The sequence below is a fragment of the Pristiophorus japonicus genome, unplaced genomic scaffold (assembly GCF_044704955.1).
Source record: "Pristiophorus japonicus isolate sPriJap1 unplaced genomic scaffold, sPriJap1.hap1 HAP1_SCAFFOLD_70, whole genome shotgun sequence".
In the NCBI taxonomy this organism is placed as follows: domain Eukaryota; kingdom Metazoa; phylum Chordata; class Chondrichthyes; family Pristiophoridae; genus Pristiophorus; species Pristiophorus japonicus.
The window spans coordinates 235,033-249,594 of record NW_027254613.1 but is presented as its reverse complement, the minus strand read 5'-3'; the positions used below and the strand labels follow the sequence as shown (position 1 = coordinate 249,594).

Sequence of the window (14,562 nt, the reverse complement as noted above, 5' to 3'; positions counted from 1 at the left end):
CATGTTAGACTGGTCATCAATGTTAAAGCCCATGGGATCCAGGTATCCACGGCCATGTGTCTATTTGAATCAAAATTTGGCTTAGAGTTAGGAAGCAAAGGGTTATGGTTGATGGATGTGTTTGTGACAGGAAGGACGTTTCCACTGGGGTTACACAGGGCTCAGTACTGGATCGCTTGCTTCAGTGGTAGATATCAATGATCTACATTTGAATTTTGGGAGCATGATTAATAAGTTTGCACATGGTGCGAAAATTGTCTGTGTGGTTATGAATGAAGAGTTAAGTCATGGAGTGCAAGAGGATATAAATATACTGGTCTGGTGGGCACAGCAATGGCAAATAGAATTTCGTTCAGAGAAGTTTAAGCTTATGCATTTAGGGAGGACTTAATCGTGTTGTTGAGCAGAGGGATCTTGGAGTGTTTGTCCACAGAACCCGCAACGCATCAGGCGATATGCAAAAGATGGTTGAGAAAGCGTACTGAATTCTTTTGGTATTGGGTGAGGCATCGAATACAAGAGCAGGGAGGTTATGCTAACATTGTGCAATATTCTGGTTTGGCCACAGCTGGATGACTGCTTGCAGTTCTGGGTGCCGCATTATAGGAAGAACTTGATTGCACTCGAGAGGGCGCAGATGCTGCCGTGAATTGAGAATCGCAGCTATGAGGACAGATTGGAGAGTCTTGGGCTGTTCTCATTGGAACAGAGGAGGTTGCGAGGAGACCTCACTGCGGTCTGCAACATTTTGTGGGGTCTGGAAAAAGGGGGTAGCAACGGCCAATTTCCATTGGTGGAGGGGTCAATTATGAGGAGTTTAAGTGGTTGTTTAAAGGTTCAGAGGGGATTTGAAGGGGGCCTCTTCACGCAGAAGTTTCTGGGTTAATGGACCTGGAAAAGGTGGAGGTTGCAAAAGGAATCACCACGTTTAAAATGTGCGCGGTTGTAACTTAAAGAGGTGTAACCTGCAGGATTACGGAGCGAGTGCTCTTAATTGGGAATATAATGCCCATCCTGTTGTTGACTGACGCAGAAACGGTGGTAAGTACAGCAGCAAATCGAATCCGGCCATTGTGATCTCCTGGATTTATTTCGATCGCCTTGATGGGTCCGGGACGAAATTTTCTAGATTTTTTTCCCTCAGTTCGCCGAGGTTTTTATTTGTTTTCTGCGCCTCCCAAGAGATCAGATGGCTCCGTTTGCGTTGGAGTGCAGAATATGTCGGTGGAATGGGCGTCGCAGTTGTATGGGGCAGATGGTTGGCCTGGGTGTTCTTTACTTTACCGCCTTTGTTAGTTGTTCATATGTTTATATGTAACCTTCAGGGCTGCTGACCGAGGGCCTTGTGGCTCTTTGAAATAGCTTGGCAGGGGGATGGGAACCTGAGGACTAATACAAAAGAGATGTAAGTAAAGCAGAAGTTGGATAGTATGAATCTTGAAAGCGAATCTATAAGACAGAGGCAACATGCCTTAGCACATAACAAGTAAGGATGTCTTCCGGTGCTGAATGGTACATATGTACTGCAAGGAGTGTAACGAATAAGACGGATGAGCTAAGAGCACATGCAGACTCTTGGGAGTGTGACCTTATAGCCATTACATGAACTTGGCTGAAAGAGGGGCAGGTTTGGCAGATCAATATCTCTGGCTGACGGATTTTTAGGCAAGTGAGAGAGGGGGGAAAACGAAGGGCGGTGTTGCTGTACTGATTAAATAAGCACTGACAGCGGTGAGGAAGGATGATATGTTACACGGATCATCAACAGAGGCCAGATGGGTCGAATTGGAAAAAAAATCGGCGATCACACAGCTGGGAGTGTATTATAGACATCCAGAGTGTGGGAGGGAAATAGAAGGAGCAAATATGTAGACAAATTGCTGTGAAGTCTAAATATTAATAGTAGGGCCCTTTAATTATGCAAATATTGATTGTGACAAATTTAGTGTGAAGGCTATAGAGGCTGCCAATTTCTTGAAATTCTTTGAAGAAAACAATTTTAGTCAGTACATAGCAAGCCCAACACGAGAGCGGGCGGACTTGGATTTAGTTTTGCGGAAACAAAGTTGGCAGTTTGAAGTGGTATTCGTGGGGGAGTATTTGGGTGACTGTGACCATAATTCAGTGAGATTCAAGTTGGTTATGGATAAGGACAAGAATAGGCCTGCAATAAAATTTCTGAATTGCGGAAAAGTTAAATTAGCTAAGTTAAGGAGTGATTTGGCCAGAGTGGACTGCAAACATTTAATTGTGGGTAAATCGGATTCGGAACAGTGTGAGACATTCAAGAAGGAGATCCGGAAGGTAGGAGCCAAACGTATGGCCTTAAATAAAAAAGCTGGGCACATAATTCTTGAGCGCTCTGGATGTCTAGGGAATTACAGGTGAGGATTAAGCAAAGAAAAGGACGCTTATGTCACATATCAACGGCTTAATACTTTAGAATTTTTAGAGAAATATAGAAAGTTAAGAGGCGAAATTAAAAACGATATTAGGAAAGCTAAGAGTGAGCATGACACAGTTTTGACCATGAAAATAAAAAAAAACCCTAAGATGTTCTATAACGATACATAGTAAAAGGGTAACTAAAGAAAGTTTAGGGCCCATTAGAAATCACGAGGGTAATGTTGTGTGGAGGGGGAAGTTGTTTGCAGGGTTCTTAACGAAAACTTTGCATCTGTTTTCACAAAGTAAAGAGCTAATGCAGATACTGCTATCGAGGAAGTGTGTGATATTCTGGATGAAATAAATATGGTGAGAGAGCAATTGTTAAGGAGTTTAGTAGCTTTGAAAGTAGATAATTCCCAAGACCCGGATGAAATGCATCACTGGCTTTTGAGTCAAGTAAAATATGCAATCGCAGAGGCATTGACCAGCATTTTCTAGTCCTCTTTGAATATGGGCATGGTGGCAGTGGATTGGAGGAATGCTAACGTAGTACCCTTGTTTAAGAAGCAAAAAAAGGATATGCAGAGCAATTACAGGCCTGTCAGCCTAAACTAAGTGGTGGTAAAAGTATTGGAAAAAATCGTAAAAAACAGGATAAGTCTGCATTTGGACAGGCAAGGATTAATAATGGACAGTCAGCAAGGATTGTGAAGGGAAGATCATGTTTGACAAACCTAATTTAATTTTTTGAGCAAGTAACCAAGAGGGTCGCTGAGCGTAGTGCAAACGATGTAGTGTATGTGGACTTTTGCGAAGCTTTTGATAAGGACCCACATGGTAGACTGGCCATGAAGGTTATAGCCCATGGGATCCAGGGTAAAGTGACAAGTTGAATCCAGAATTGGCTTGGAGATAGGAAGCAAAGGATAATGGTTGATGGATGTTTTTGTGAGTGGGAGAATGTTTCCAGTGGGGTCGCACAGGGCTCAGCACTGTGTCCCTTGCTTTATGTGGTGCATACCAACGATTTATATTTGATTAAACGGAGTATTATTGAGACGTTTGCAGACGATGCTAAAATTGGCTGTGTTGTTGATAATGAGGAGGAAATCATGGGCTGCAGTAGGATATGAATCTACTGGTCAGCTGGGCAGAGCAGTGGCAAATGGAATTTATTCCAGAGAACTGTGAGGTGATGCAATTTGGGAGGGCATTTTAGTCCCACCCTTTTTCATTAAGGGCACATGATTGCCTGAGCCTTCCAGATCTCCTCCTTCAATGCCTCCCACTGTTCTGACATTGATTTACCCATAAATAGCAGTTTCCAGACCTCTGTGGCCAAATCACCACTTAACGTAGCACAAATATAATTTCCCCAATTTGGGACATTTATTGCACGCCTATCCTTGACCATATCCACAGAAAACTTAAATTTGTCCGAATTATGGTCACTGGCACCCAAGCGTTTTCCACTAATACCACTTCAACCTGCCCAGATTATTTTTCCAAAACAAAATCCATCACCGCCCGCTCTCGTGCTGTGCGTGTTACATATTGACTGAAAAAGTTCTCTTGAATGCATTTTAAGAATTAATCACCCTCGATACCCTTCACACTCTATTTGTCCAAATCATTATTTGGATAATAAAATACCCTGCTATTATTACCCTGTAGGTTTTGGACTTCACAGCAATTTGCCTATATTACTTGCTCCTCTATCACACTGCCACCGTTTGGCGGCCAATAATACATGCCCAACGGTGTGATCACCCTTTTGAATTTTTCAGTTCGACTCATATGGCCTCATTTGTTGGTCCCTCTAGCATATCATCACTCCTCACAGCTGCAATAGTTCCTTTAATCAGTACCGCGATGTCCCCTCCCCAAATCTTTACTATATTTTCAATTCAGTTTTATTCGTTATATTGAAACTCCACTGCTGCCATGGTGGGATTTGAACTCATGGTTCTGGAACATTATTCCAGGGCTCTGGGTTACTAGTCCAGTAAGATAACCACTATGGTGGACCGGGGAAATGTGCTACATTACTGTGGTACAAAAAGTGTTGGATTGAAATGGGATAAGTGAAGCTGTTTGTTCAGTGACTGTAATTAATGTCAGTCTCCATGGGTTAACTGAAGCTGTTTGTTCAGTGACTGCAATCATTGGTATTCTCCATGGATCCTAATGTATCTTTGCCTGGTTTCCCTCTTCTATTAATAAGGAATTCCTTTCAAAGCGTTATCGCATAGTATCAGTGAGAGTTTCACCTCCGGCACTAACAGGGTTCAGAACAGTACTCCAAGAGAGGCAGCCAGAATCTGCATTCTGTTAAATTGGAATGTTACAAAAATGGATTGGAATCAGACAACAGTGACTTGGAATGTTACAGCAATGGACAGGAGTTTCATCTGGGAGTTTGACATGCTTTATGAACATTATAATAGAATTCCGTTACACGCACGGATAGAATTGGCACTTCGTGCTTTTAAATACATTTACTATCCACTGCTTGCTGTTGTTGGTGTTCCGGGTAAGTCTCTCTATCCAGCTATTAACTCGGCAAACTCAAGCAAACTGTATATCTGTTCTTGTAATTTACTTTTCATCTTTGTTGAACTTGGTGTCCGTGGTAAGTTTATATATCCAGCAATTAAATCTGTAAATCACGTTTCACTGTATTACTGTGCTTGCTGGTTAAGCATTTGGTTCGTATCACAATCTCAATTTTCGATCGATCGATGTATTCCCGCTCAGTGACCAATATCTGAGGCTGAATTTCAAAGCTCGCAACCTCTGCCTTTTCTTTGAGCCAGAGCTGAGTTCCAACCTCACATCCTCTGAGTTAACAAACCTGCCAACTATCTCCTCCTTAATTTTGTCTGGTCTCTGCACCATATCAGGCGTTATGCTGCATAAAATCTCATCCCTTTCATTTTTACATTTAAACTCATCTATTCCAGACTTCTTACAAAACTCCGCTGTCTACATCATAATTCGCACCAAGTACCATTCAACAATCACTGCCATTATCACTGATCAACATTTGCTCCTGATCCTACAATCTATCTGTTTTAATATTCCCATATTAATGATTTAACTTCAGTCGTCGGAGTATTTGAGGGGACTGAGGGGAAATGTTTTTTCACTCAGATTGTGATAGGTGTATCGAAATCACCGCCTGAAAGAGTGGTAGAGGCAGAAACTCTCAGCACATTTATAAATTACTTGGATGTGCAATTTAAGTGATGTAACCTACAAGGCAATGGACCAAGAACTGGAAAGTGGGATTAGATTGGGTAGCTCTCTGTCAGCGAGCCCAGACACGGTGGGCCGAATGGCATCCATCTGTGCTGTAAATATCTATGATTCTATCATCAAATTCCACCACCTCCAGTTAATCACAATGCAATGCCCATTTCATACAGTTGTGAAAGTCCCTGGTAATCTCTGTATCCAGCTATTAATTCTCGAAATGTTTCTTAAATGTGTGTCTCTCCTCGCCCTTCGCTATCCTATCCACACTGCCGTTGGCTATTAATTCTGAGTGTGAAACGTTTTACCAAGTTTCAAATTTTCTATTTTCGACTCAGGCAAAGATATTGGTCGAGAAATTTTATTGAACGAATTTCAGTATTCTCTCTCCCCTCAACGTTTATAACAGGTGAAATTAAATTTGTCTTGATTTACTAGACCTTTCACCCGATGGCTAAAGATAATCGACCTGAAACATAACTGTGTTACTCTCTCCATGGGTGCTGATTGACCTTCGGGGTATTTCCAACATTTTCTGTTTCCATTTCACATTTTCAACATCCACAGTAGTTTGCTGGTTTTTTCATCTAATGTTCGGTATGGTTACTATCACACACTGTCATCTAATGCCCAATATGGCTATTGACACACAATGTCAGCTAATGTTTGGTATGGTTAATTACACACAGTCACCGAATGTTCGGTATGGTTACGAACACACACTTTCACACTGTCACCCAGTGCTCGGTATGGTTAATGACACACAGTCACCTAATGACCAGTATGGTTATTAACACACACAGTAATTAATGTTTGGCATGTTTCATGACACACAATCACCTAAAGTTCGGTATGCTTGCTGACACATTGTCACCTAATGCTCGTTATAGTTGCTGACACACAGTCACCTAATGCACCGTATGGTTACTGGCACATACTCAGTCACGTAATGCACACACAATGGCACCTATTTCTCGGTATAGTTACTGACGCACACAATGGCAGCTAATGCCCGACTGGTTACTAAAATAAATTCAATGGAACAAATCCTGGCAGATGATCATTAATTTCTGAAATGTCCACGAATCATTTAGTTCCAGTCAGTGTCTCCTTTGCAAAACTGCCCAGTTCTACATTCGTGGCACTGCTTCTGATGGTCAGAATAGGGTTTCAAGGATAATTTACATTCTCACAAAATGTTCATTCAGGCAGATCTCTCTTGCTTTACTCCAAATCATTGTCATGAATTTACACGTGGATGCCATGCCTGTCTGGCACAGTGCTCTATCGCCGCCTGCTATGTTTCATGATAAATGATCCCAGCTATTGTAACGGGAGTATTGAGAATATGAAAGTCTATTCATATTTTCTCGAATAATTTTCTGTGCACAAGTGAAATCCAACAGGTGATAGAAGTCATGGACAAATCTCTTCCATTTGTGTTGATATACTTTACTAAATTATTCGCCGACTCTTTGCCTGAGGAATAACTCGCCTTGTCTCGATACTAATACATGCATTTTGTCTGGCATAACCTGATCAATGATAACTATTTATTTTAATTCGGTGCCTATTTTTTGTAATTTTATTTGGAATATCTTCCTTTCTATAAGCGACAATTGATGTATTTCAACAAAAATGCATAAAACTAATTATTTAACCCATTTCTCTCAGCCCTGTTATATTTGTAACTATAGTGCATACGTATTCACTATCTTAGCATTGTCATATTATATCTGTATGTTTTAAATACAATTGCCAATAATCATTGCATGCCAAGGAAAAAGGTTATGTATTTTGCTATTTCATTCATTTTCTCTTCTAACTATAATGGATATTCTAACCAAGCGGGAATCCAGCGCGATATCCAACTCCCTAATCCAGGGGCACAGAAGCGAATTACACCGGTCCAAATGCAGACTGACCCCACGACACGAAAACTTTCTGAGAGGTTCTGGTGCTTTTTGACCTGGTACCTGGTATGACGCTTTTGTCTGCAGGGATAAAGGTAGTTCTATCACTTGACCTCCCATTGATCAAACATCTGTTACTTTCCTGTTGTAGTTATTGCCATTTCATTTATTGATTCCACGATGTACTATTGATAATTTTTAAAATAAACCCTGTATTAAATTCCCCGGGTAATATAATTAGATTATTTCATCGAATGTCATCGAAACATTGAAAAATAGAAAAGCAAAGAGCGGAAGTAGGTCATTTCGGCCCATCGTGTCCACCGCAACCGACAAAGAGCCACACGGCCCTCGGTCAGCAGCCCTGAAGGTTACATATAAACATGTGAACAATTAACAAAGGCGGAAAGGTAAAGAGCACCCAGGCCAACCATCTGCCCCATACAACTGCGACGCCCATTCCACCGAAATATTGCACACTCCAACCCAACCCGAGCCATCTGACCTCTTGGGAGGCGCAGAAAACAAGTAAAAACGCAGACGAACTGAGGCTAAAAAAATCTTGGGAGATTGGTCTCCGACCCATCCAGGCGATGGAAATAAATCCAGGAGATCACAATGGCCGGATTCGATTTAATGCTGTACTTACCATCGTTTCTACGTCAGCCAACAACAGGATATACATTCTATTCCCAATTAAGAGCCCTCGCTCCGTAATCCTGAAGGTTTCGCCTCTTTCAGTTACAACCACGCACATTTTAAACGTGGTGATTGTTTTAGCATCCACCACCTTTATCGGGGCAGCACGGTCCATTAACCCAGAACCCTCTGCGTGAAGAAGCCCCCTTGAAATCCCCTCTGAACCTTCAAACAATCACTTAAACTCCTCATAATTGAGCCCTCCACCAATGGAAATTGACTGTTGCTACCCACTTTATCCAAACCCCTCAAAATGTTGCAGACCGCAGTGAGGTCTCCTCGCAACCTCCTCTGTTCCAATGAGAACCGACCAAGGCTCTGCAATCTGTCCTCATAGCTGCGTTTACCAATTAAGGGCATCATCTGCGCCCTCTCGAGTGCAATCACGTCCTTCCGGAAATGCTGCACCCAGAACTGCATGCAGTATTCCAACTGTGGCCTAACCAGAATATTACACAAAATAAGCAGAACCTTCCTGCTCTTGAATTCGATGTCTCACCCAATCAACCAATATTTCTGTACGATTTCTCAACCATCTTTTACATTTTGCCTGATACGTTCAGGGTTCTGTGGACAAACACTCCAAGGTCCCTCTGCTCAACAACACTATTAAATTCTCCCAAAATGCATAAGCTTAAACTTCACCGAACGAAATTCTATTTCCCACAGCTCTGCGCACCAGACCAGTATATTTATATCCTCTTGCACTCCATGACTCTCCTCTTCATTCCCATCCACACAGATAATTTTAGCACCATGTGCAAACTTATTAATCATGCTCCCTATATTCAAATGTAGATCAATGATATCTACCACTAAAGCAAGGGATCCAGTACTGAACCCTGTGTAACCCCAGTGGAAACAGCCTTTCTGTCACAAAAAGATCCATCAACCATAACCCTTTGCTTCATAACTCTAAGCCAACATTTGATTCAAGCAGACACATTGCCCTGGATAACTGGATCCCATGGGCTTTAACATTCATGACCAGTCTAATATGTTGGACTTTAGGAAAAGGTTTCCTAAAGTGATGTACACTACATCGTATGCACTACCCTCATCGACCGTCTTGGTTACCATGTCAAAAATTCAATCAAGTTAGTCAAGCACGATCATCCTTTAACAAATCCGTGCTAACTGCCCCGTATTAATCCTTCCCTTTCCAAATGTAGATTTATCTAATAATTTTGCCATCACTGAGGTTAGGTTGACAGGCCTGGAATTATTCGGCCTATCTCTTTCTCCCATCTTAAACAAGGGTAGGACATTGGCAGTCCTCCAATCCTCCGGCACTATGCACAAATCTAAAGAGGACTGGAAAATAATGGTCAAGGCGTCTGTTATTTCCTATTTTACTTCGCTCAACAGACTGGGATGCAATTCATCCGGGCCTGGGGAATTATCTACTATCAAAGCTGATAAACCACTGAATTTCCTCCTCTCTCATGATGTTTACTTCATCCAGAATTTCACAATCCTCGTTGATCGCAGTACCTGCATTTTCCCGCTCCTTTGTGAAAACAGACGCAACGAATTGATTGAGCACTATACCAACATTTTCCGCCTCCACACATATATTACACTCATGGTCTGTATTATGCACGACCCTTCTTTAGTTATCCACTTGTTCTCAATATATTTATCGAACGTCTTTGCGGTTTCCTTAATTTATTGCCAAAAAATGTACATTTAGATAATGATTTGCACTTTTCACCCCAACTTCAATTAAACAGTTGCTCTTGTTCGCAGCCTGATGTATACTTTCTCTGTTTATTTCCCTTCCTCACAGTGAACGTAGTGACGATTGTGATCCTGTCTCGGGGAAAGTGCGGTCTCTCTCAATGTGTCACTCGCTACCTGGTGGCCATGGCAGCGGCGGATCTACTGGTCATTATCCTCGACCTGATATTGAGGCACATTCCGATTGTTTATCAGCGATATTTCTATTTCCTGTTCTCCCTTCCCGTGTGTAATATCCACGCTGTCCTGGTTTATGCAGCCACAAACTGTTCTGTCTGGTTCACTGTCACTTTCACCTTTGACCGATTTGTGGCGATTTGTTGCCAAATGCTGAAGACTAAATATTGCACCGGGAAAACGGCGGCTGTGGTTCTGGGAACAGTGACTGTGATGAGCTGCTTAATAGATATTTTCTGGTATTTTATGCTGTCAGATAACTATCAGCTATTTAATAACCCCTGGTTTTGTAGCGCAAAATCTAGGTTAATAAGATCAACAGTCTGGGGAACAATCGAGTTCCTGCATTACATCCTCACCCCGTGTGTCCCATTTGTGGTCATAGTGCTGCTCAATGCTCTCACCGTCAGATATATTTTAGTATCCAGCAGAGCACGCAGGAGACTCCGGTGTCCCAAAAATGGGGAGATTCCCAGAGACCCAGAGATGGAGAGCCGCAGGAAATCAATCATTTTACTGCTTCTTATCTCGGGGAATTTCATCCTGTTATGGTCGGTATATATGGTACATTCTCTGTGGGGCTCATTGCGCTGGTTCTCTGCTAGGCTGATATATCTGCCGGTTTATGTGAGGGAATTTGGATTCATGCTGCAGCTGCTGAGCTGCTGCACAAACACCGTTATTTATTGCGTTACACAGACTAAGTTCAAAGAGCAGTTGAAGAATGTGGGGAAATATCCCTTTACTTTGATTGTGAAATTCATTAGACGATGAGAAGCAGCGGGGACTTTGCAGCCTCCGACTCCCTGAGTCCTGATATTGTGATCGAGTCGCTCTCACTGCGTGGAGCCAGTGGTTTGGCTGAATATTAACACGTTCACTCACACACTGTGAACACTGGGCACCCTGTGAGGGGCCAATGATCGGGGTCAACATTAACATGCTCACTCATACACAGTCTACATTGCGCTCCGCGTGAGGATTCAGTAATCTGGGCGAATATTAACACACTCATTAACAACCTGTCTGCCCTCGGCTCCAGGTGATGGGCCAGTGATCTGGGTGAAGGATCACACGCACACACTCACACACTGTCTAAACTGGGCTGGCTGTGCGGGGTACGACTCTCTCTCAGGCCCCTCTGGAAAGGCCTCTCTGCCATGCACAAACATGGACGGCCTAACGTTCTTCATGAGTCAGTGCAACTCTTGTCTGCACGAATATAGGCAGCATCTCCGTTGTACCCTTTATAGCTTTTTGCAATACGGTATAGGCATTTCGATTTATCGTGACCATTTATTAAACATTATCACAATTTATAATGCTTTAAAAGTATTCGAAAATCATAGAATCAGAGTTATAAAATTGTTACAGCATAAGATCATAAGAACATAATAATTAGGCACAGGAGTAGGCCATCTAGCCCCTCGAGCCTGCTCCGCCATTCAACAAGATCATGGCTAATTCTGGCCGTGGACTCAGCTCCACTTACCCGCCCGCTCCCCGTAACCCTTAATTCCCTTATTGGTTAAAAATCTATCTATCTGTGATTTGAATACATTCAATGAGCTAGCCTCAACTGCTTCCTTGGGCAGAGAATTCCGCAGATTCACAACCCTCTGGGAGATGAAGTTCCTTCTCAACTCGGTTTAAATTGGCTCCCCCGTATTTTGAGGCTGTGCCCCCTAGTTCTAGTCTCCCCGACCAGTGGAAACAGCCTCTCTGCCTCTATCTTTTCTATGCCTTTCATTAATTTAAATGTTTCTATAAGATCACCACTCATCCTTCTGAACTCCAACGAGTAAAGACCCAGTCTACTTAATCTATCATCATAAGTTAACCCCCTCAGCTCCGGAATCAGCCTCGTGAATCGCCTCTGTACCACCTCCAAAGCTAGTATATCCTTCCTTAAGAAAGGTTACCAAAACTGCAGGCAGTACTCCAGGTGCGGCCTATAAAATTGCAGCAGGACCTCCCTGCTTTTGTACTCCATCCCTCTCGCAATGAACGCCAACATTCCATTCGCCTTCCTGATTAACTGCTGCACCTGCAAACTAACTTTTTGGGATTCATAGCTCAGTGGTAGAGCATTTGACTGCAGATCAAGAGGTCCCTGGTTCAAATCCAGATGCTCCCTCAGAATCATTCATGTTGCACAACTAATCATTCTGTGCTCCTCAGTGACCATAAGCACTATTCACCACAAGTGAATCCTTGTGGTGATGGAGGTCGATTGGATTAACTCTAAATAAGTTTCATGCACAAGGACCCCCAGAACCCTTTGCACCGCAGCATGTTGTAATTTCCACCCATTCAAATAATATTCCCTTTTACTGTTTTTTATTCCAAGGTGGATGACCTCACATTTTTCGACATGGTATTCCATCTGCCAAACCTTTGCCCATTCGCTTAACCTATCCAAATCTCTTTGCAGCCTCTCTGAGTCCTCTACACAACCCGCTTTCCCACTAATCTTCGTGTCATCTGCAAATTGTGTTGCACTGCATTCTGTCCCCTCTTCCAGGTCATCAATGTATATTGTAAACAGTTGTGGTCCCAGCACCGATCCCTGTGACACACCACTAAGCACCGATTCCCAACCCGAAAAGAACCCATTTATCCCGACTCTCTGCTTTCTGTTAGCCAGCCAATTCTCGATCCATGCTGATACATTTCCTCTGCCGCCGCGTACCTCTATCTTCTGCAGTAACGTTTTGTGTGGCACCTTATCGAATGTCTTTTGCAAATCTACATACACCACACCCATCGGTACACCTCTATCCATGATGATCGTTATATCCTCAAATAATTCCAGTAAATTAGTTAAACATGATTCCCCCTTCATGAATCCATGCTGCGTCTGCTTGATTGCACTATTCCCATCCAGATGTCCGGCTATTTCTTCCTTAATGATAGATTCAAGCATTTTCCACACTACAGATGTTAAACTAACCGGCCTATAGTTACCTGCCTTTTGTCTGCCCCCTTTTTTTAAACAGAGGCGTTACATTAGCTGCTTTCCAGTCCGCTGGTATCTCTCCATAATCCAGAGAATTTTGGTAGATTGTAACGAATGCATCTGCTATAACTTCTGCCATCTCTTTTAATACCCTGAGATGCATTTCCTCAGGACCAGGAGACTTGTCTACCTTCAGTCCCATTAGCCTGTCCAGCACTACCCCCCGAGTAATAGTGATTGTCTCAAGGTCCTCCCTTCCCACATTCCTTTGACCAGAGATTTTTGCCATGATTTTTGTGCCTTCCACTGTGAAGAGCGAAGCAAAATAATTGTTTCATGTCTCAGGCATTTCCACATTTCCCATTATTAAATTCCCCTTCTCATCTTCTAAGGGACCAACATATACTTTAGTCACTCTTTTCCGTTTTATATATTTGTAAAAGCTTTTACCACCTGTTTTATGTTTTGTGCAAATTTACATTCGTAATCTATCTTTCCTTTCTTTATTGCTTTTTTAGTCATTCTTTGCTGTTGCTTAAAATTTTCCCAATCCTCTAGTTTCCCACTAACCTTGGCCACCTTATACGCATTGGTCTTTGCTTTGATACTCTCCTTTATTTCCTTGTTAATCCACGGCTGATTATCCCTTCTCTTGCCGCCATTCTTTTTCACAAGAATATATTTTTGTTGCGCACTGTGAAAGAGCTCCTTAAAAGTCCTCCACTGTTCCTCAATTATGACACCGTTTAGTCTTTGTTTCGAGTCTACTTTACCCAACTCTGCCCTCATCCCACTGTAGTCCCCTTTGTTTAAGCATAGTACAATCGTTTCTGACACAACCTCCTCACCCTCAATCTGTATTACAAATTCAACCATGCTGTGATCACTCATTCCGAGAGGATCATTTACTCGGAGATCGTTTATATTTTCCTGTCTCATTACACAGGACCAGGTCTAAGATGGCTTGCTCCCTTGTAGGTACTGTTACATACTGTTCTAAGAAACAATCCCGTATGCATTCTATGAATTCCTCCTCCAGGCTACCCCGTGCGATTTGATTTGACCAATCGATATGCAGGTTAAAATCCCCCATGACTACTGCCGTGAAGTTATTATTTGTTGGCCTATAAACTACGCCAACCAGTGACTTTTTGCCATTACTATCTCTAATCTCCACCAAAAATGATTCAACATTTTGTTCATTGGAGCCAATATCATCCCTCACAACTGTCTTGATATCATCCTTTATTAACAGAGCTACCCCACCTCCTTTCCCTTCTTGTCCATCTTTCCGAATCGTCAGATACCCATGTATGTTTAATTACCAGTCTTGGCCACTCTGCAACCATGTTTCTGTAATGGCCACCAAATCATACCCATTTGCAAAGATTTGTGCCGTGAACTAGTTTACTTTATTTCGAATGCTACGTG

The 14,562-nt window shown here is 42.4% G+C and overlaps 1 protein-coding gene and 1 non-coding gene across 2 annotated transcripts; both read left to right on the top strand.

Moving 5' to 3' along the window:
- The first annotated feature begins 4,782 nt into the window (after positions 1-4,782).
- On the top strand, positions 4,783-10,946 carry LOC139256210 (probable G-protein coupled receptor 139). The gene is made up of 2 exons (XM_070874158.1): positions 4,783-4,921; positions 10,045-10,946. Exons 1-2 carry the CDS (start codon positions 4,783-4,785, stop codon positions 10,944-10,946), a joined length of 1,041 nt encoding a protein of 346 aa, XP_070730259.1.
- A 1,290-nt stretch (positions 10,947-12,236) lies between these two features.
- trnac-gca (transfer RNA cysteine (anticodon GCA)) lies at positions 12,237-12,309 on the top strand. The gene has a single exon. It is a non-coding gene; the product is annotated as a tRNA-Cys (tRNA).
- Positions 12,310-14,562: the final 2,253 nt, after the last annotated feature.